This window comes from Myotis brandtii, unplaced genomic scaffold, assembly GCF_000412655.1.
Source record: "Myotis brandtii unplaced genomic scaffold, ASM41265v1 scaffold724, whole genome shotgun sequence".
Taxonomy (NCBI): Eukaryota; Metazoa; Chordata; class Mammalia; order Chiroptera; family Vespertilionidae; genus Myotis; species Myotis brandtii.
In genome coordinates, this window is record NW_005370857.1 from 197,847 (window position 1) to 220,943 (window position 23,097).

At 45.9% G+C, this 23,097-nt stretch overlaps 1 protein-coding gene across 1 annotated transcript in view; it reads left to right on the forward strand.

Moving 5' to 3' along the window:
- The window catches only part of CREB3L2 (cAMP responsive element binding protein 3-like 2), a 119,798-nt gene extending 109,244 nt beyond the window's left edge, over nt 1–10,554 (forward strand). The window contains exons 10-13 of the mRNA XM_005882500.2: nt 2,173–2,272; nt 2,512–2,638; nt 3,008–3,224; nt 4,987–10,554. Coding sequence (XP_005882562.1) covers nt 2,173–2,272; nt 2,512–2,638; nt 3,008–3,224; nt 4,987–5,062 — 520 coding nt within the window. The 3' untranslated portion in view covers nt 5,063–10,554. The remainder of the gene's footprint in view (nt 1–2,172; nt 2,273–2,511; nt 2,639–3,007; nt 3,225–4,986) is intronic.
- The last annotated feature ends 12,543 nt before the right edge of the window (nt 10,555–23,097 follow it).

The window sequence follows — 23,097 nt, forward strand, 5'->3', positions numbered from 1 at the left end:
TCAGGGCTGATCTGTGGGGCAACCAGTGGGGCAATGGGGGCCGGGGGGAGGTGCTGCTGGCACCCGCCTTGGCTGGCCTAGGGCCTGTGGGCTGGTGGCAGCTCCTGCATTGAGCGTCTGCCCCCTGATGGTCAGTGCTCGTCATAGCAACCGGTCCACCACTCGTTCCACTGTTTGGTTGATTTGCATATTAGGCTTTTATTATATAGGATATTTTGGTGAGAACATTTAAGTTTTACTCTCGTAGCAAATTTCAATTATACAATACAGTGTTATCACTATAGCCACCATGCTAGACATTAGATCTTGCACCTTATTAATCTTACAGCTGGTAGTTTGTACCCTTTTACCAACCTCTCCCTGTTCTCTCCACCTCCTAGTCCCAGACAACCACTTTTCACTTTTCTACTCTGTTTTTCTGACTTTGACTTTTTTTTGGGGGGGGGGGATTTCACATATTCCTGGTATTTGACTTTCTCTGCCTAGCTTATTTCACTTAGCACAGTGCCCTCCAAGGTCATTTATGTTGTCACAAACGACAAGATTTCTTTAAGTAGACTTTAAGGCAATCATGCTATCAGTATTTCTCAGCTGTGAGTAACGTACAGAACACTTTCAACGACTGAATCAGGTCTCAAGTACATGTGATTATATTTCTAGATAACCACAAAGCAACAAATTTACAACTAAGTCCTTAAAAATCTCCATATGAAAGAATTTCAATTAATGATATTAATTAATGGGATGAAAGACTTTGTTTAACTTGAGTTAAAATCATGGCACAGGGTAAAAATACAGTGTCGTTGGGACCACACACAGATGTTTGGGTTCAGCAAGCCTCCCCTGCATGTGCTCGGGGTGGCTCCCATCTGCCCCCACTCTTAGCCATCTAACTGCTGAAAGCAGTATTGTCCTATAGTCAGCCCGTCCTTAACTGGTTTACACCCAGGAGACACCTTTCATTGGCACCTGCCGGGGAGAAGCTGCAACCCCGGGTCCACCTGCCTGCCCTTCAGGCCCCTGAAAGTTATTCAGGAGATAGACGGCACCGAGAGGCACTTACCCGCGAAAGCCCGGCTCCTCTAAATGAGTGGTGGGTTAGTGTTTCCCAGTGAACTCGTCTGGCTTTCTAAAGTCACATCACAGCGTGAAACCCTTTGAGACTCAAGGAAAAGCATCTGCTTGTAAAATCTTCCCACTTTGCCTTGCGCATTGGGCTTGGGAGGAGGGGAAGAGCTCATGCAAAATTCAGCTCTGAGACTCTAATTCAGGAGAGTGTGCCGTAAACTCCTCGCCTGCGGCGTGCCGTGTGCAGGGTTTGCCAGGAATTTCCCCACCTGCTCTCTCTGTGATCTGAAGGTACTCAGAGCAGAACAGGCTATTCTCATCCAAGCCCTCCCCTTTTAAGATGATGCACAGTCCAGTTTCAGGGGCAGGGCGACTCCTTTTGCTCCTGCTCTCTGTCTCTTCCGAAAGATCAGAGCCGGTGTCGGGCTGGTTCCGAGTGCCTGGCTCTGAGCCGTGTGCCCGGAGCAGGCTGCCCGACTCTTTCATGTTCTGGCTTCACCTTTGGCTGTGGCGGTGCCCTGAGCCTCCAGAGACCTCGGGCTGCAGGGGCCCGGCTGTGTGCCTCCTGGCCATCTTTGTTTGCCGTCGTTCTCTTTCTTCAAGTCTCCACCGAGTGCAGCTCTGTGAGAGTGGTGTCATCTCCAATCATGGCCGCCACCTCTGCTCACTCCTCCCAGGTTCTCTGCTGGGCATTTTCCTCCGCTCTTTGCTTTTCTCCTTCCTCACGCTTCAGTGTTTCTCTTCTTTGGGCAAATGAATCCTCCTGTGTCACCTGCACCAGCCGGTCAGAACGGTCTTTCCGCTTTTCCCCCCAATGGCTGACTGACGAGTCCTGACACGTCAGGGATGATTTGGGGTGTTCACCTCTTAGAACAGCACCAGAACTGGGCAGCGGTGGAAGCGACTGATTTTGAGCCCCAGGAGTCTCTGTAGCGCCGGCCCTGGTAGGCACTGGTGTCCCCTGTTCTTCCATGGGCGACTGTCCTGCTCTCTCTCCTCAAATTCAGACATGAAGTCATGGCATCTGCCCTGGAGCTGGGGGCCGACCCCCCACAACCTGTGTCATCTCTGAGACCCCTCATGGTTCTGTTCCTTTACACGCAGGGCTCTCCTCCAGCAGCTGCAGAAGCTGCAGACTCTGGTGATGGGCAAGGTTTCTCGCACCTGCAAGTTGGCCGGCACGCAGACTGGCACCTGCCTCATGGTGAGTTTCCCGAAGGGACGCGCCCTAACCACCCCGCCCTCTCCCCAGTCTCCATCTCTGCCCAGCCTGCCGCGCCCAGGGGTCGTGGGGTCGGAGGAACCGCGCAGCTCGCTCCCGGTCCGGTCCGTCTGCTGGCCGGTGGGGGGAGGCTTTCTCCCCGGGCCTCCCGGGGCTGCGGGTGGAAAGGTGTGCTCGGTGGGCCTTGGAGTCGACCACTCCGTGTTGTCCCTCGCCTGCAGGTGGTTGTGCTCTGCTTTGCGGTGGCGTTCGGCAGCTTCTTCCAGGGCTATGGGCCCTATCCTTCTGCCACCAAGATGGCCCTGCCCAGCCAGCATTCCATGCCGGAGCCGTACACAGCCTCCGTGGGTAAGGCCGCACTCAGCACGCGGGGAGGGTCTCCGTTTCATTTCTCTGGAGCTTTCTGGAAGCTCACCTTTCTGAAGGGAGTCTTATGTGAACGTCTGATTTTAAAAACGTGATGAAAGTCTAGCTTCTCCATTGAAGGGAGGGAAGGGGCAGGGGAGGGGGTCATGCCCACTTGCTGGGTTCCCCCTTGTGCCCCTCCCCCCGGGGCTGAGGCACCGCTGGGAATTCTCTACAACTCAGCGGAGCGCACTTTACAAACTACCGCTCACGACTATGTTCCCTGGCAAATTGTCAGCTGCCCCAGCCCGGGGGGAGGTGCTGTGCCCTCGTGGTGTCTCCCTAACACCCGGTACTTTGCTTTGTCCTCAGTGAGATCCAGGAACCTGCTCATCTACGAGGAGCATTCTCCCCTGGAGGAGCCATCCAGCCCCGCCTCGGCCGGGGAGCTTGGCCGCTGGGACAGAGGCTCCTCCCTGCTCAGGGCGTCGGGGCTGGAGTCCAGGCCGGACGTGGATCTTCCGCATTTCATTATCTCGAACGAGAGCAGCCTGGAGAAGTCAGTGCTGTGGGAGCTCCAGCAGCACCTGTGAGTCCGCGGACACAGACCCCTCTCCTCCGCTGCACCGGTCAGGGTCAGGGGTCAGCAGCCTGCACTGCGGGCGGAGACTCTCACAGGCCTAGTCAGTCCTTCTGCTCCTTCAGGACCGATTTCCAGGCCCAGGGACTCTGGAGGGTGTACTATTTGCCAGTAGCTGCCCCTAGTAGAGATGGGAAAAGACCCCCCTGTCTGCTATGTCATTGGGGAGCTGGCAGCAGTGGTTTCAGGACGTGGGGAAAGGGCTTCCCCCCCCCACCCCTTCCTCACTCTCTCATCATCCCCTCAAAGCCGCATGAGTAAACACACAGTCAGTCCCAGAAGGATGCCTGCCATGCAAATGCAGCCTAAGACACCTTCTCTAGCTTCCAGCTAACATATATGTTATGCTATATGTCAATATGTAGTTTTATTATTTATATGTAAGTAAACATGCACGAGTTGTAATTACGTATTTCTATTGAGGGCACCGTTGAAGAGGCACTGTGCATGTTCGTGCTTCCGTATTGAAAGTAGCACATTTGGCTCCAGTTCTCCATGAGTTGTTGCCCTTAGTCACGGAGAAACGTCCCTTTGTAAACATAGAGGCTTACATGGGTGCCAGGTGTTGTTGTGTGAGGGGAGGTGTCTGGGATGGCAGACGGCACAGGAGGGGGTCTGCATGCACACTCCCGGTCCGGTCGTGTGGTGTGGTTGGGGATGGAGCTGAATGGCCTCTGCCCCGGGCCTCCCAGAAATGCCGCTATTCCAATGGAAGCGGGAGAGATTCCGTTTCTAATTCTTCAGCTCTGCCCCCATAATGCTGTGGGAAGGTTCCTGATGACATATACCTTCACAGGTTTACATCACACCTGCATATTGAACATGTCGTGGCACTTAACCATTTTAAGCACTAAGCAAATATGATACATAAATCTCATTAATTACTTTAAGATGTTATTATTATTCCACTATAGAGGAATTGTAGGGCTATGGAGACTCAACTGCTTGAGTATTTGGTTCATGACACAAGTCGCCTCCCCTCTTAGCTCAGCAATCCAGGCCCCATTGAAATGTGCTTGTTTGGGATGTCTCCTGGGCACTGGACCTGCCTGCTTCTCCTCCGCATGCCTAGGACTCTCCGGGCTCTTACACAATTCTATATAATAAAGAGCTAATATGCTAATTAGGCCAGGTGGGCGACCTTCTGGAATGACCAGTGGGCGGGGGGCGGGGCCACGGGGCTGAGAGGCAGCCGAGGCTGCCAGGGCCAAGCCCCTTGCAAGAATTTCGTGCATCGGGCCTCTAGATTAGTAATAATGTAGTTATTTTCTGTTGTATATTTATTGTTATTTCCAGTTACTTATTTGGGGGCTTTAGGGGGTCTTTATTGGGATTATTTGCTATGCTAGAACAGGGATCAGCTTTATCCTTCTGTTTTGTCCTTGCCAGGGTCTAGCCATCCTCAGTCAATACAGTACTTTAAAGGGCCCTCAATAAATGAAGCTCTTTAAAGCAATGTACAACAGATCAGTCTGAAACTGCCATCTCTAGTCTCTGGGCTGGGGTATCTCCCCTTGGGTGGGGATGGGGGAAGGTGGTGAAGAGGACAGTGGCCAGGCTGGTAATGGGAGGCTTTGGGAACAGAGAGTTGCTGCTGAGTGGGAAGGAACAAGGGCACGCTTGGGCCACCCTGCAACGTTGCAGTCAGGGAATGATCATGTCTCCAACCCATTGTGGCTGAGACTGCTTTTCCCTCTCGATGCCTTCACAGGGTCGGCGCCAAACTGGAGGGGAACGAAACACTAAAAGTTGTCGAACTCGACAGGAGAGTGAACGCCACCTTCTGAGAGGTGGTCGCCACTGCCCTCTCTCTCTCGGCTCTGCTTTTACTTCCCCAAACCACCTTTGTTATAAGCTTTTCCTTTTTCCCACCCAACACGGATGAAGACATGGACGAGCAGTGGAACAGTCGTGGCTTTGGCTGGGAGGACAGCCTGCGATTTCCACCTGCGGTGAGAGCCCTCCCCCTGCAGCCCCTAGGCCCTCCCTGCAAAGGGAGCCCGATCTCTCCCTCCCTTTCGTTTCCTGCCTTAGGAAATTACCTTAGGGTCAGGCGCGGGACAAGTGGGCTTGTTTCTACCGATCGATGGTGCTGCAAATCTACAGCCTGGCTCTCACCTGGGGGTGTGACCACCTCTTTGAAGAAGATGACTCTTATTCATTGGAGACCCCACACTCTGGCCATAAAGAGCCCAGGATGCCTGTTGGGATCTGGCGAAGCAGTGACTGATGTCCCGCCTCCCTCAGCCTGGTCTCCGGTGTGTCCGCCCCGTCAGCCCCGGAAGTTCCAGTGTGTCCAGTGAGCGCCCCGCCACTCTGCTCTGTCCAAGCCCTCCAGCCCTTGCCTGTGGTCCTCGCTCTGGACCAGGGCCCCTCACATTCTCAGGCCGCAAGTGCAATGCCTGAAGGAATCAGGCTTCTCTACTCCAGGCGAACCTGCCCGTCTTGTTGCTTGTAGGACTTCTCCATAACCTGTGTTCCCTCACCCATAGACCCGCCTCCTGGCTTCTCCTCCCCATTTGTAAATAGTATTTATTAGCTTGCGAGGCTTCCCGCTAGCAACCGCTGAAGAGATCCTCCCGCCAAGCCTGCCAAGTCTTGGGTTGGACTTGGGCGCTAGGAGGGCAGCCTGGGCTCTGGGATTCCCAGTCCTCCAGGCCCTGTTTCATTTCCTTTTCTTCTCTTTGTTTCTGGAGGCCTTTCACTGTAGGTGGGAAATCCTTGTAAGCATGTTCTCCCTAAGAATGAACTCCGAGGAAAGATGGCTTAAGCTTGTGATCTGTGGCCAGACGCTTTGTTGTCCTGTGCCCAGAACAGAGCGGGAAGGCCTGTCCCGACAACAGGCGTGTCGGACAACCTTGCTAGCATGTCTCTCCACACCTGCTCCTGGCCCTCCTCCGCAGCTCCCCCTACCCCCACTTTTACCCCCCTCTTCTGCCTCAACACAGCGGTTGGGCCTGAGGTCTGCTCCTGGGGTCGGAGCAGGTGACATTGTTATCTACAGTCTTACCTGTTATAGTCAGGTTTGGCTACTTTGCAGCTCACCCAAAGAGACGTAACCCCCACAACCTACTTTATTATTATTTTTTTAATGATTAAAGTAACTTTTGTAGTTTTAAAAAAATCTCTCCTCTTTCATACAGATAAGACATGAAGTTGCCTTTTAATTGTATAATGTAGACAGTTTGCCTTAAGTGTTTTCCCCTAGCTTTTAAAAGAATTAGCTTACATTTTGTATTTTTTAGTAGAAGCTGAAGGGCCTTTAGCTTTAACTCCTCTCTCTCTCTCTCTCTTTCTCTCTCTCTCTCTCTTCCACATTGTCATTGGAACCTGTACTTAAGAGGATCAAGCCCACAGCTGGGCCTTTTCCCTATCCAGTACAGGATTTGGTGTCATTAACATTGGCCATCACATCTCATAAGCAGATCTGTTTGTCTGTCCAGGTACATCTGGGGCTCACTGTCAGGGACTCCTGTGTGTCCCTACTGTGATGGAGAGTGTTCCAGACCGGGAGATGGCCAAGTTCATCTTCTCCGCAGTGTGTGAATGCGGGGTCAGGACTGCAGGGGTCCTGGTGGCCCTGCCGGCCCTTCGCACAGTTCTCGCTGCCCTTTACACTGGCCAGGGAGGGCTGGGACCCTCTGGGCTGTGCCTCCGGCTCCAGCTTCTCTCTACTCCCTTCTCTCCTTTCCTTCTGCTCTGGATCCTCCAGGCCTGGCTGGTGTCTGGTAACCGTGGCCCACCACCTACCCATCCCTCTCTGTAAAATGTTGTGTAATGATCAGGCATAGGCAGCCTGGGGGGGCCCAAGAAGGGAAAAAGGATTAACTCAAATAGTATTTGGATGATGCGAAAGGAAAGGTTCATAGTTAATGGCAGAAGTGTGAGAATGGCTCAGCCTACCCACCTGTTGCACCAGCACCAGATGGGGTTTTTAAGGCTCCTAAACCAGCCAGCACGGGGCACCTGCTTGTGTGAGTGAGGAGGGCGAGGGGAAGGGGCAGCACACTGGGAGCCTGTCCTTAGAGCCTCAAGGATTTCATTCTCTCCCTTGCCCAGTCCCCCTTGACATCACTCTCTCCAGTGCATAGGTCATGTGTCATAGAGATGTAACTTGAAACCTATGTGATCAGATTAACCAATGTCACCCCAATAAATTTAATAAAAATAAATGCAAACAAATGGCTACACAATCTGCCCAAACCTCTGTCCAGCAGGGCATTCTCTCTGAGAAACCATTCTTCCGAAGAGAATCTGTCACTAGAGACGGGGGACATCAGCTGAGAGCTCAAATGGCCATTTTAAGGGGTTCCCAGAACTAATATTGCAGTTGTGTTGAAAAACCTCTGCCCTCCACTCCATGCTTTGGGGAGTAAAGGAGATGAACCACGCTTTTAGGAGGATGTAAGGGGGTCAGGAGACAAGAGGAGTTGGATAGTAGTAGATGGGTCCTAGATAATTCATGGATGTGCGCACGTTTCTGTCCCGGGGTAAGCCCCGTTGTTTCCCCCACAGAGTGGTCCGCAGACTGGTCAGCCCTGGTGAGCCCTGGTGATTTCAAATAGTGGCAAGTGCTGGCTTCTGAATTTCAGTTTTGAAAAAAAACACAACACTGTTAGTGCAACCATAAAGCACAGAGAGTAAATACCTCGCTTGTACAGATGTTAATTCTATTTCTCATCATGCAAGCAGCTTTTCCGCTTCCCTGTCTTTGATTCCCCCATTGAAGGAGATTGTTACAAACGATCAGAGAACAAGTCCCTGTTTCCTGGATGAGACCCCAGTGACCCACACTCCTCCCCAGCGTGGTTCTCGACTTTCCACTCAGAAACGGATACCGACAATGAAAGGCCTCGGTGCGGTTTTGGGAAGGAATCCCCGTGAAGTGTTGGGACCCGGGGCCTCATGCACATGAAGTGCACGTCTCACAGCTGAACTGCGTTGCTCCTTCAGGGCATCAGGTGAAGTGAGGTTCGACCCCGGTGCAGGCACAATGAGATGACCCATTGGTTTATACCAGTGGCTTTGATTTGGAGACTTGATTTGTGGATTGTAAAAGCAGCTTTTACATCAAGTTATTTACCAGCCAAGTATAAATACCACATTTTTTAATTCCTAAATCTCTCAGTGTAGCCTGGATGCCAAAAGAGGGCTGTTAATCTCATGTGCCCGTGGAATAGGAGTATTGATTGGTTCGTCTCTATTGAGGCAGTGAGTCGGAATCCAGAATTTTTCCCCCCAAGTGTTTTATGATGAACTGTCAGCACTTCATGGCTCCTTCCTCCCATGTCCTCAGACCGAGCAAAACCATAAAGACCGGACCCGCCTCTCAGGGCCCGCTCCTCTGAACACACCTGTCCCGTGAGCGTGCATTTGAGCCCGCTGCACAAAGAGACACCCTGAGAGGAGATGGACCGTCCACGCTGGCCTTGCCGACATGGGGAGGCTGGACATGGGGAGGAGGCTTGCGGCCTCCCCTGTCTGTCAGAAGGCACTCACTTGGTTCTGTTGAGCCCAGTCTTCGAGAACCTCTATTAGACACCAGCATGCCTGCTTGCAGGGCCGGCAGACAGTGTGACCGTTAGCAGGTGGTGCCCCAGTGACAGGCATTTTATTTGAATGCTTTTCAGTGGAAACAATTAGGAAACATATGATAGGATCCCCCACCCCCACCTCTACCCCCCGCTGCTCAGGAGGGCAGTATAGGAGAGAGCAGGGGGCTGTGAAATGGGGGCAGTGAAGGAGCCAGAGACAGATTTTAGATCTTTCATTCATTCATTCATTCATTCATTCATTCATTCATTCATCATTCCTTCCCTCCTGAGGAACAGAGCTGCATGAGGCCCTGGGGAGTGAGGGAGGCTAGGAAAGATCATTAATCAGTAGCTATTCAAACACACAAGTGCTAGGATTCTTATTCTCTCTCTCTCTCTCTTCCCCGCCCCCCTCTCTCTCTCTCACATTCCTTCCTTGTCTTAAGACACTCATTTGTGCCTTACATGTGCCTTATAGATGAGCCCAGGATTACTGAGGGCTCTCATCCTTGGGAGACTTTATTTATAGCCTTGTAGTTTTAGGTTGAAGTGTGTGGGGGAGAAATAACTTTTTCTAAAGGCTCAAAAATGGTTTCCTAAAAGTGAGCAATAACCAGATTTGTACATCAGGAGAAAAGAGGCAGAGTTATGTCCATTAGAAAAGCCCATTTTGTAGAGGTGCAATTATATCTAAAAATGGTCAGCTGGAATTAAAGGTATTATAAATCCACATAGCAGGACATTTTCTCGATGCGAAGGAACCTGGCCCATTTGGGGATTAATGCACGATGCCTCCACGGCCAGAGGGTCAGCACTGAGCGCAGGCAGAATCCACGTGTTGTCTCCTTTGGTCATTTTGGGCGGCCTAGACTTCAGGAGTGCTTTCTTTTCTCTTGGATTCGAGAAGGAAGGGAAAAAATATTTCTTGAGCACTTATTAAGTGCTGGGTGCTATGCTAAATAAGCTTTAAGTCTTTTCATTTTATAGACAGAGAAACCAAGGGCAACTGCTTACTCTGAGCTGGATAAACAGCTGAGGGGTATTGGAAATGCAACAGTATGAGCAGATTCTGTGGTGTGAACACACTGTAAACGTGCAAGTTCTCTGGGCAGGATGCACAGCGCTGCTCGCTGCACGGGCCCCGCTGAGCAAGTCCAGTTCCTTGCCTCATGCTGGCGCTGCCCTCCAGGTGGTCCTCGCCTGTCCTTTTCATCCAATCTTCTGCGAGTTCCAGCGCACGAGCTTGACATCCTAAAAACAAATAAAATGGGTTTCTCTGCTCCTGTCCTTTGTTCATCAGCTGGGAGAGAACATGAACTTTGAGCACCATAGACCTACAATGCTTAGAAAATATCTCTTTCAGGTAAAACGCTTTATGAGTCTGTGGAAGACACCAGCATTCTGACAAATTGTGAGTGACCCTTTTTAAACAACACTGAGCAGACCCTGAACTGTATAGCTTTAATGTCTGTACTGACAGCTGGGCTTGCCTCTCATTTGTAACAGGTTGTGTAGACCAGCAGTGTTTAAGTCTAAAGACATTGCAAGTCTATTATCTGTTGTATCGTGCTGTTCTTTTCAATGACTTTTTATTCTTTATCATAGCTAAGCAAATACCAAAAATATAAATGCTTTGTAACTTGTACTTAGTTTGGGGAAAAAACAAACAAACACGAATTGAAATTGTTATGCTTTTGTATTTCCATTTCTTGCAAATAAAAATATTTTTTTTCTTAAATAGTAAATTGTTGTCCAGTCTCTAAAACCCCGGTAATCTGGTTTTAAGAGCAATTATTTGGATGAGCGTGGACTTGCATATGTGTGCCTACCCATATTTTTCTGCTGATCTAGTTGAGCTGAAAGAAGCCTGGAACCAGCATTTTGAATGGGGTCTAGTGCTAAATCCAAGTCTCGGTTGGAGGCATATGGAGAAACGCAATTGTTTTCTCAGCCAGCCACAGGAAGAAAAACAGGATTCTCTAGAGATGTCTAGCCTGAGTGCTATTTCCGTTGTCTCCTCTTAGCTAGTCCCTCACCAGATTTCAGAACTCTGTGCATCGGAATATGCTTTCCCGGTTCAGATACTTGAGAACGAGGGCGTGGACTGGAGCCAGAAGAGAAGGGCCCTTCATCACAGGAACTTGAAGAGGATGCCTGCCACAGATTCATGCTCCAGGAATTCTGATGAGATGGTTGGGAAAGGTCAGAGCACTCAAGCAAAATCTTCTTCTCCCACTGCAATCTGTGCATTCAGGTTTAATCTTCTCCACGCAGAGGGAGTGGGGCTTCATCTAGCCTCAGGAAGAGCACCCAGCATGTTAGAGACCAAAGCCATGGGCTGCGTTTACCTGGAAACAACAGAAAAACCAACAACATTTTTTTGTTTCTTAGCAGCATGCCTAACCCTGCTTTGGGCTCCCGGTGCATTAGTTTCCTCGCTGCCTTTCCCCTCTGAACACTTTGACCTTCTCTTCTTCTGTTCCTACACAGGGGCCTTTTCCTGTGGAGGCGTTCGTAAGACGTCCATCTCATTCTTTCCTACATTGGGAGCCCATTATGGAAGCCTCCCCCTTGTTGTGCTGATATCTATCCAGTGATGTGTGGAGGGGGCAAATACTGCCAAATACTCCTTCTGTATTAGTCATGCCTTTATATTTTCTGCATTTCTGTTGCTTTGGCATCTGGGGCCTTGCTGATCCAAGAAGGACTGCCCCTCTAGCCAGTTCCTAGAGAGAGAAAAGGACTTGCCTTTCATATGCAAACCAACCAATCCAGGGCCCCTACCCAGCCTCCTTCTCTAAGCTCTTACAGGGGCCACTATCTGTCTTAATCACCCAGGGTCGGGTACCAGACAACCAGAGGCAGTCCCTATGCCCCAGAACCCACTGCAATGTTCCCAAGCAGCCCATCCTAAACCTGCTTACCTCACCTCCCGTTCCTACCTCTGGGAACCACAATAAAGGCTCTTGCCTACTTTTTCCTCTCCTGGCTCTGCCTGCTGACAGACCCTGGTGCTTTCCTGGGCGCCCCTACGTGGTGTAGCCTGCTCCCTCCTCTTGCGAACTGTGAGTAACAAACTATTTATTTCAAAGGCAATTGTCTCTTGATCTGTTGGCCTCACCATATCTGAATAATAATAAAACCTACACTTTAAAACACATTCCTTAGGCATTGAATGCCAAATCAGAGGCTGATTCCCAGACTCCTGGGTATTTGGGGTTTCATGGATGGGCCCACTAGGATTTAGGGGAACATGATGCAGATTTATTATCTCCTTACACACTGGCTGCCACTTTTGTTCCAGAGAAGAAATTGAGAACTATAGAGGGCGAGGGGGCTTGTTCATGGGGAAAAAGGTGAATTCGAAGGGAAGTGTCTTAAGTTCTAGTCCTGTGCTCAGGTTCCAGGGTACATCAGACCATGTACCTCTGAAAATAAGAGCAATAGTAAGGAAACACTGGGATACAGTGAGGACGAGAACCCAGCCAGAGCCAGGCTTATGGGTTCTTGAGTTATACCATGAACGTGTTAGCTTGAGAGAAAGGAGATACTTATTGCCTATTACGTACCATGTGATTTTCATGTATGATCTTGTTTATTTCCTCCAAGATCTTTATGGAGGGTATATAGTTACCCCCTTTCACAGTTGAGGAAACTGGAGTTCAGACAGAGCAAGAAACTTACTTAAGGTCACATACAGCAAATGACAGATGAGAGAGTTGGACCCTGGTCCTCACTCCAGGCCTATGGTCTTTGAACTACACTATGCCGTTTTTAGGGCATGAGGATCTTTACTTGTAAAAATACAGAGTTAGTCCAGATGAGTTTCCAAACCCTTAGCTCAGGCACAAGTGTTTCTGATTTGGTCCCAAGGTCTTTCAAACAGTTAAAAATAATTGGATAACCTTCCAACATTTCAAAGATTTCTCATAAAACTCCAGATTTCCATCTCCTCTCGAAAGACTGGAAGACCCAGCAAGTTCAGGAGCTGAGTAATGGTAGCCCCTCAGATGGTGCAGGTCATCTGTGGGTGGCCATGTTTTCCCATTTATGTCACTTACCCGGTCTTTCTGTCATCTGAATGGGTGGCTTCTAGATGGTGGCTGACTTTCTGAGATTCACAAGAAATGGAATAAGTGAGAAAGACTGTATTAGTTATGGGACTAGGATGTGGGGAGGGTGGTTAGTTTCATGTCCAGGGACAGGAAATGAGAGGCCTGAGTAGGGAGGGCTGGGCTGTGATCAGTGGAGGAGTCTGCACACTCCCTTCTTTGTAACACACACACACACACACACACACACACACACACACACACACACTGCAATCTTGGTTCTGTTCTTAGTTCCAGAGGTAAACCTTCAGTAATCTCAAAAATTATGTTAAAAATCTTCTTAATGATCCCATTAGTATAAGACCTTGTACTTTACATAAAGCTCTTTCACATGTCACACAACGCACTTGCTGATTACTCATGAGGAAGGTGTGGCAACTGTTACTGTCCCTGTTGCTCTGCTGTGGGAATGGGGGCAGTAGAGGCGTGAGCAGCTCTGCACTAGCTACACGGTGAGTGAGTGCGGAGTAGAAACTTGAACCAGCTGTCCTGATTTCCTTCCTAGTACCATTTCCATGAGCTGTGCCTCATCTGGGTAGGCGACAGCCATGACCCCTCCAATGGGATTGCTTTGCAAGATGCCACTGCCATACTCTTTCTCCTAGAATGATCAGAGTTGAGTTTTACCCAGAATGTAGGACACTCCGAAAGGCCCCTATCTATTCAGAGAGGGAAAAAGAAGGAAGATGGCTCATCTCAGTCATTTCCTGCAAAATAATCCAAGTCACCATTGAAGAGGCTAATTGCACTTGATCCTGAAGAGGCTAATTGCACTTGATCCCTTATGATTTGATGAGCCCGGGCACAAGTTGATGTTGACTTCCAATGGGCACAGCTGTAGCTAGATCTTTTGGCAATTTCAAAGAAGAGTTCTGGCCCCAGGAGGAGCCCATGTGTTCTCTTTCTCCCTCTCTGCTGCTGTTTTTAGATGGAGGAGCAAAAATAACCATTGAGGAATACCATGGAAGCTGCCAGGGAGGCTGTTGTGCCGTTCTCCAAGAAGTCTGTTTCAAAATGTTTAATGTTTCTTAAGTGAAGGGTATTTGGGAATCGGGGCTGCCAGGGTGTTCATAACTAATGTCCTCTCCAGTATTACTGCAAAACAGATGGCAAGTTCAGTTCGCTGATGAGTGCCTGAGAGATTCCATGTGCCTGGGCTGGTTCAAAGAAAAATATCCCCCAATAGAAAAAAAATGAAAACATAAAACCACCTACATATTTAGACACCACCAGACAGAAATGGTGCCCTCAATCCCCAAAATGTTTTCTTTCTTGGCTTAGTTATCATTTAAATGCTTTCGGTGGCTGGTGCAGCTTTTTAATCATGGTTTGAGGTAAATGAATGCAGAAAAGAAAATACAGTTGAAATAGTATTTGCAATACTACACACACAATTTTATGCAATCCTCCCCCCAGGGGTAGTACTTGACGGGGGATATGAGTTGAACTAGGAGGGGTGCTAGAGGGATCGCTCTCTGTGTAGAGTTAGATAGAATGACAGATTAGGGATTGTGCTAGAGTTCCCAAAGGGTAATATATGAGTATCTGGGTCATCTGTTTCTCATGAGGAGGATATTTCAGTGTCCTGAATGGGGCATGTCACTATGGGCAGGTGTCTTGGAATCAGGCTGGGGACTGGTGCCAGGGAGAGTCTAATCACCCAGTGTGTAGTTTACTTAACCTTCCACTATTCACCCCATGCCACACCTCTGCTTTCTTCTTTCTCTGGTGGCTTAGCTGTGTTCTATTCATGTTATCTCAACCAAAGAACCTCCGAGAATTTCCTAGGCGATTCAGCACTTCTTCTCACCCTACCATGGCCCAGGGGCTAGCAGTGACTGAGTCTCTCTCCCTGCCCAAACTCCATCACCCTTGCCATCGCTCAGCCTGCAGTGGTCTCTGATGCTGTTTTCATTGCTCTGGAGGTGCCCGAGGCTTTGCACAAACAAAGGTAAAGTTAGTTCTGCATATCTAGAAGAGGAGATGTTATTAACAATTAAGAGCTAGGACTTTTGACCTGAATTTAAAACCCATTTTCAAGTTGGGATTAAAACATATATTAGAAGCAGGACATGTCCTGTGTTAAAATGGGGAGAAGGTCATGTGGCAAAGAGGAGATCTCCTGTCAGAACTGCATGGCACGTGACCCGTCCATTGCAGCTTCACTCTGCCTTACCTGGATACATGATTGTGGCAGCTATGCAAGCAGAAGGTCCAAAACCTTACCTTTCCAATAATAGATTGAGGAAGCTCTGGTTTGGCAGATAAGTCTACAGTTTCTGTTGACACACTGGAGTGTGGTTGTTGTGGAGTGACTGCCAAGTTAGAACCTGCCTGCAGTCACAGAAAGCAAGAGTGCATTCTCCTCTGAGTTAACTGCTTCACATATGGAGTACTCCCTTCAGTTCTGGGTGCCACCTTTTAAAATACATCCTATATAATAAAACACTAATATGCAAATCAACCGAACAGAAGAACAACTGGTCAGTCGCTATGACGCGCACTGAGCATCTGCCCCCAAGAGGGAGGCGGCCAGCAGTGGCAGGAGGTGGGGCCGGCCAGCAGGGGCACCAGGCTGCCAGCCAAGGTGGGTGCCAGTCGGGGGGGGTGGCTGATCGCCCCACAAATCAGCTCTGATTGCCAGCTAGACCTAGGGACCCTACCCTATATACGCCAGCCAAGGTGGGTGCCAGTCAGGGGGGTGGCTGATCGCCCCACAAATCAGCCCTGATTGCCAGCTAGACCTAGGGACCCTACCCTATATATTGGGAACAGTCTCTTAGCTTTAAAAATTAAAACCTGGCAAGGCTACTCTACCACTGAAAAAACAGGATGACGCAGCGATGACATGCATGGACTCTGGCTTGCACATTTGGTGGTCAGCCCTGATTCTGACACTTATAACTGTGTGACAAAGCCAATTACTTAACTTCTCTCTGCTTCAGTTTTTCCACCCATAAGATGAGGAAAATGGTACTACTGCCTCAGAAGGTTCATGTTATGTACTCCTTTTTATAATCAGGGCAATACAATGTAGCTGCCCATACAACAGCAAGATGCCTTTCACCTGTATGAGAAGTATTGTCACTGGTGCATGCAGAGTCTTGGATTGTGAGAGGGATGTCTGACTGCCGGCAGTCAGACATGCCCTGAGGGGGCAGGCCAGGCTGAGGGACCCCCGCCCACCCATACACGAATTTTGTGCACCGACCCTCTAGTATTATTATAAACCTTCTTAGGGATTGGCAAACTTTTATCAAAATGTGGTATCACCCTGGCCTGGCCAGTGTGGCTCAGTTGGTTGAGTATCATCCCATGCACCAAGAGGTCGCTGGTTCAATTACACGTCAAGGCATATGCCCGGGTTCCAGATTTGATCCCTAGTAGAGGGCGTGCAGGAGGAAGCTGATTGATGTATCTCTCTCATTGATGTTTCTCTCTCCTTCTCCCTTCCTCTCTCTAAAATCAGTAAAAAATATTTTTTAAAATGTTGGTATCAATTTACACTTCTACTAAAAATATGTGTGTTCCTGTTTCCCAATACAAAGATCTATGCTTAATGTTATCTGAGTTTAATTTTTTGCCAGCCTGATGGGTATAAAATGACATCTTGTGGTTGTTATTGCTTGAGGTAAACATATTCTTTTTATTCTTCGGAAACATTATTTTTGTTCTTTTTGTGCATATTTGACAAACATTTAAATTTATTCAGTATATTTACTCTCTTTCTGAACAACTTAAGGACATAAGAATGCCTAAATTCTAAGCAGCTCTCATTTTCATGCCATTTCTGTGCAATATTTTAGTTGTACAGTCAATCCTTGCTATTTGCAGATAACAATAAAAAAGATATTAAAAGATGAACATGTCCTGGGTTGGAAGGGGGAGAATATGTGAATTTTTATATGTGAGTTTTCCTACCCATTAAAATTTATTTGTAACTTTGAAATCAAACTCACAGCACTATCATGATAATTCATGGACTTGCACAGAGCAGCAAAAAATGAGTCGCCTGATGGGTATGTTTCTAGCTAAGGTTGAACAAAGTGACGCTGTTTTCTTGTTTTAGTTCTTATATGCAAACAACTAATCTACTTAGTGCTATGTTTTCTCTATTTTTGTGCTTTTTGTTGGTGATCTTGCTGTTTAAAATGGACCCCAAACATAATGCTGAAGTTCTGTCTAGTGTCCCTAAGTGTGAAAAGCTGTGATGTGCCTTATGGAGAAAATATGTGTTAGGTAAGGTTCATTCAGGCATGAGTTATATTGCTGTTGGCCATAAATTCAATGCTAATAAATCAACAATGTAGTACATCTAGAGAAAAGGAAAGGAAATCCCAGTATGTATGTCAGGCTATTCTGTCTGGAAAGTGATAACATATATAGTATGTGATGAAGGTATGGAAAAGCAGCTAAATTTCTGGATTCATGAGATGAGGATTGATTTTTTTAAAAAAAAGCATAGCAGGCAGCGTTGTTATAAAGCTGAAAACCAAAGAAATTTGTGGTCACCTCTTCAGGATCAGGAAAGTGTTAAATCCTTAAGAGAGGCAGGTATTGCAGATCAGGAGGCCACAGAAGAATTTTTAAAATACCTTCTAAGTGTTATACAAGAAAAGGGTTATGTGAGAGTCTTAGTCTTGTTCTAAGCTTTAACTTGTCTATAATTCTTTTGTTCTTCCTAATTCTTAAAAGATAGTTTTGCTGGGTATACCATTTTATTTTATTTTTACTGAGGTATAATTGACATTTAAGTTTCAGGTGTACAATATGTTGATTTGATACATTTATATATTGCAATATGATAACCATGTTAGCTAACACCTTTGTCAAATCACATAATTGCCGTTCTTTTTTGGACATTTTTAGATTGGCAATTACTTTTGTTCCATATTTTGATTCTACTATTTTTAGGGTTCAAATTTTACTGTTAAGAAAATCTGTTTTTCTAGCTCTTGATTATCTAAAAGTAATCTGCCACTTTTTTCTGGCTAATTCATGATCTTTTCTTTGTGTATTAATCAACTCAATGATGTATTAATTGACCTTATTTGAGATTTGTTATTTTCTTAATCTGAGGACTGGTGTATTTCATTAATTTTGAAAATTCTCTGACATTATCTTTTCCAATATTGCCTCTTCCCCCTTCCCTCTATTAAATCCTTATGGAACTCTGACTATTCCTATTTCAGACCTTATTCTATCTGCAACATCTCTTAACTCTCACATTTGCCTCTCTGTGGGCTATCACTTTGGATCTATTTTCCAAGTTCATAGGTCTCCTTACAATGTGCTCTGTCATCTGCTTCTCTGGAAGCAGATGCTGGAGTTGAATTTGGAGCATACGCTATTTATTAGGGCTCAAAAACCTATGAAAAGAAAGAGAAAGAAGGAGGGCTGGACAGAGGGAAAAGGCAAACTGCAATGGAGTCCTAACAAAATGACGGCTAATCTAGCAAAGAGCTCTGCAGTGAAATGTCGCATCAGAGGGGTTAGCATCCATATGAAATGGGGTCTTTGTATCCCCTCATTGCTCAGTCACTGGATACAGTGGCCTTCAGAGAGGCAGCTTTTGGCATCTGAGGAGCTGACTGCTGGAGGCTGATGACTACACTGTTGGCAGTTGGATAAGTCCTTCCTTGAGGGGGAATCTTGATGGCACATCTTTGAGTCAAACCACATGTGGCTTCATCTGTCCATTGCATGTTTAATTTTATTATTATTTTTGATAATAATAATTATTATTGTATTTGTCTGTTTGTTTGCAAAATGTCTACTTGCTTAGATTATTACTTGCTCTTATATCAAACTTTCAATATTTTTATTTTAAATATATTAAACATAATTATTTTAAATTCCATATTCATATTTCTCAGATCTGATTTTTTCGCAGGATGATTCTGCCATTAGCTTTTTGTGTGGACTCTTTCTCATAGAGCTTTGCTTCTTTATGGGTTTTGTGATATTTGAATTTATCTTCGTTGAAACTCTATCTGCAGAAATTCTTTGAGGCCTAAATTTAAATTGTCTTTATTCAAAGAAAATCTGCTTTTATTTCACCAGGTGCCAACACTCTTAACTACCTGACACTACTTTAAATTTAGTTTCAAGTTCATGTAATCAGTTATTTCATATACTTGTGTCCATATAATTAGTATGAATTCTGGCCCCAAATCTACACAAATGTGGTTAGAAATTTATTTTCTCAGCAGACTCTCTTCTTCCCCTCTTCCTCCTCCTCTGTTCCTCCTCCTCCCCCTTCTCCTTCTCTGCATCCTTTATAGTATTATTTTACTATTCACCAAGCACCCACACTGCAATCAGCTGTACCAGCTTACCCTGGGGTGTGGGTGTTTTCTAGATCTCCTACTGTGGATGCACTCCCTCAGGAATCTTGACTATGTGTGGGTCTTCAATCCAGCTTATCATCCTATTTGGCCTTTATCTCCTATCCCCCAACACCACAGCCCATCGAACATCCAGTTCTGGTAAACAAGGGATCAGCAAATGCCTCTAAGGCAAACTTTCTTATTATTTCTGGCTTTTTTAGTATTTCCCTTACTTTTTAAATCAGCTTAATGAATAAATCAGACATTGATTGAAAAAGATGTTTTCTATATTTTCTCAAGAATTATAGGTGGTCTCTACTAAGGAAAATTTCTTTGTACAGCTAATCTATCACATTGCCAGGAATAAAGGTGAAGTTCTCCTTAAGAGTAATATTGATAAATTGATAAAAATATCGTACCCAGAAGAGAGCAACAAGAGGACAAAAAAATGAAGAAGCTACTTTTAATGGGGCAAAAGTAGTTTTACAGTTGTGAGTGCACGAAACACAGAGTTTATTCTTGTGTTATTATTTATTAATGATTGTATTATTTTCCATACAAACAATTGTAAGCCTACATTTGCCCCACCCTGTATATTGAAAAGTAGAAGGAGCCAGAGTTACTTCCTTGGAGAAGAAAAGATTCTGTCTCTGAGAGGTGTTATGGATTGAGTGCTGGTTTGGAATTTAAGAGAGTTCTGGCTTTGTTCTGGTTGGGCCATTGATTAGCTATGTCTCCTTGGAAACATCTCAAGCATCTTGCCCTCATTCTGGCCATGCATAGACTGCAGGGGCAAAGGTAACTGATTTACAAAGTGTTTTCCAGTCTAATAACCTATAATCCTACATGTATGAGTCCTTCATTATATGAGAGAGATTTGTCTTCAAAAAGCAAGATTAGAACCCACAAATAGACATGGAAAAAAAGAAATGTTTAGCTCAGTTTAAGGAATCACAGATGAATTAAGTGGTTCTATAATGGGATTCTGTCCAGAGAAAGGGCACAGATCCTGGAGCCAGACAGCCAGGATTCCAAATTCTGACTCTGCAATGCACCACCTTTATTGTCCTGAGCGAGTCTCTTAACCTCACTGCTTTAGCTCCCTTATGTGTGAAAAGGAAATGAAAACAGTACCTACCTTACAGGTTGTTGTGAATATAGAGTAAGTTAGTATAAGTAATATGTTAATAATTGTCACATGGTATTTACTACATACGTGTTAGCTATAATTATTGTGTAGGTAAGAGTTCTACATAGAGATTTATCACAGAGTAGAAGGAAACAATACCTATAATTTAAAACTTCCTATGAATTCCTATTGATGCCACTTTCCTTAATGATCCCACCCACCCCACAGACATCTCTCCCTTCTGAAAACTACTGTTGTTTATGCTGCGGAGGCTTTAGGGGACCTTGTTACTTTATCAGGAACCAACATTCACTGGCAAGTGCCCAGATTGTTGTGCCCAGGAGAAGCCAACAAGCTTCCAGATCAATGGTTCTCAAAACTGGCGGCTGAACATTAGAATTACCTGGGAAGTTTTTCTCAAAACGCCTGGGCTCCATTCCAATAATTTGGTTTAGGGTAAAGTTCAGCCATCAGTTATTATACACTTCCACTGACTCACATTTTGACACATGTAAACATTCTTGTCCAGCTTAGTGACTATGCATGTGCAAAAGAATGGACAGGTAGAGAGGGAAAAAGAATTGTGTGTGTGTGTGTGTGTGTGTGTGTGTGTGTGTGTGTGTGTGTGTGTGTGTGTTTTCATGGAAAAAATGATTACTTGAAAAGGTAGGTAAATGGCACAAGACAAGCATCAGGAAATGAAAATAGGTGTGTGAAACTGTAGGTGGGAAAGAGAATTAGAGGGAACTGGTAAATTAATTAGACTTTCTAAGAGTTCATCAAAACCAATGTAACATATTCCCAGCATTTTCTCAAGCCTTAGGTTAAATTAATTCCCTGGGAGATTTGGGGGATATGGAAAAAATGATTACGTGAAAAGGAAGGTAAATGGCACAAGACAAGCATCAGGAAATGAAAATAGGTGTGTGAAACTGTAGGTGGGAAAGAGAATTAGAGGGAACCGGTAAATTAATTAGACGAAATTTCTAAGAGTTCATCAAAACCAATGTAACATATTCCCAGCATTTTCTCAAGCCTTAGGTTAAATTAATTCCCTGGGAGATTTGGGGGATATGATGAGTTGAATGTAGATTTCAGACTCCCTAATCTTTGTCCCTCCCCCCCTCTCATGGCCAACTCAACCATTAAAGTAACTATGGCCAAACATTGGAACTTGGTGGACAGTTCATATAGGAAAATCCCCCAAATCAGGAATCTGATGGACAGCCCAGATAACTATACCAGATAGGATGATCCCCAAACCAGAAAGCTGAAAAGGAGGCCTGCCATCTGCTTAGATGACGTGGGCAACCAACTGACTAAGCTAATGGGCCTTTTTGGAGCAGAGGCTGAAGAAATTTGCTGCCTGGGAGAGCTGTTGCTTGTTCCTGCTTACTCTGGCAACAACTTTCAGCATCTGTAGGGCACTTAGAGTCCTCCCTCTTGACCACCAGCCTTTTTGCTACAGGCCTCTGGAAGGATAAATGATGCCCCCCCTTACCTTTCACTTATTGACTATCCACTTCTATCTGAGAGGCCCAATAGCCTGCTCACACTTGTTGAGGAACACCACAGGCTGGCTGGCACAAGGAGACATAAAACCATCCTAACCATTTAAGGAGAAAGAGATGTTTGAAAGGGGAGTTCAGGCTGAATAATCAGATTAGGTGCTTTCTGTGGAAGAACTGAAGATAATGTCCATAAAAATGTAATGAGAACTCTTAAGGATATTTGCTTAAAGAACAAATTTTAAACACATGGGGAACAAACACATCTCTTTTTGTATGAATTACATCTTTCTGCATAATATGTTCTCTCTTCTTCCTTCCTGCTTCCTTCCATCTCAAAGAATTCATCCAGAGTGGTTTAATAGTATCCTTTCTGTTATTGTTATTTAATGTTTATTGAGTAATGGAGCAGGAAACACTTCAATGAACTCTTGACTACAATTATCCATTAGCTTTGATGAAGTGATCTTTTGGAAATAGTTCAATGTTCAGATTGGCAAACATGTTTATGGAATTACTTTCTGAGACAGAAAAACATCAAAAGGATTCATATTTATTCCCAAGAGAAAGGGAATACATTGGTACCTTTAAGAAGTTCTGCAGTCACACCCTTTGAAAGAGTTCTTGATGCCATTCCTATTTTCCCTGATGGTGAGCACCATCTGAAGGGGGGAGGAAGGACTGAGAAGGAAGGAGAGGAGAGAGAGAGAGAGAGAGGGAGAGAGAAATGAAACAGTTGAGTAGTAAGGACATCATTCAGGCTGCTTTAGGACAGCAATATCTATGAGAAGGTAGCTGTCTACCTCAACTCTGTTTCCACCTTATTTATGTTTATTAGATTCTTGGAGCGAGAAAGAATCTCTATTTCAACTCTTTCATTTTATAAATAAGATAACTACATATGAGTGAAGTTAAGTCACTTGCCTGAAGCCACACACTGCTTGGTGACAAAGACAGGGCAACCATGGCTCTGGCTTTCTTGTCCAACATCCTTCCACTACAGAGTCCTTCTGAGACTGGGCTTTGACTGTGGAAGCTTTGGTATAGGCCAGTGGTCGGCAAACGCATTAGTCAACAGAGCCAAATATCAACAGTAAAACGATTGAAATTTCTTTTGAGAGCCAAATTATTTAAACTTAAACTATATAGGTAGGTACATTGTTATTAACTTAATTAGGGTACTCCTAAGGCTTAGGAAGAGCCACACTCA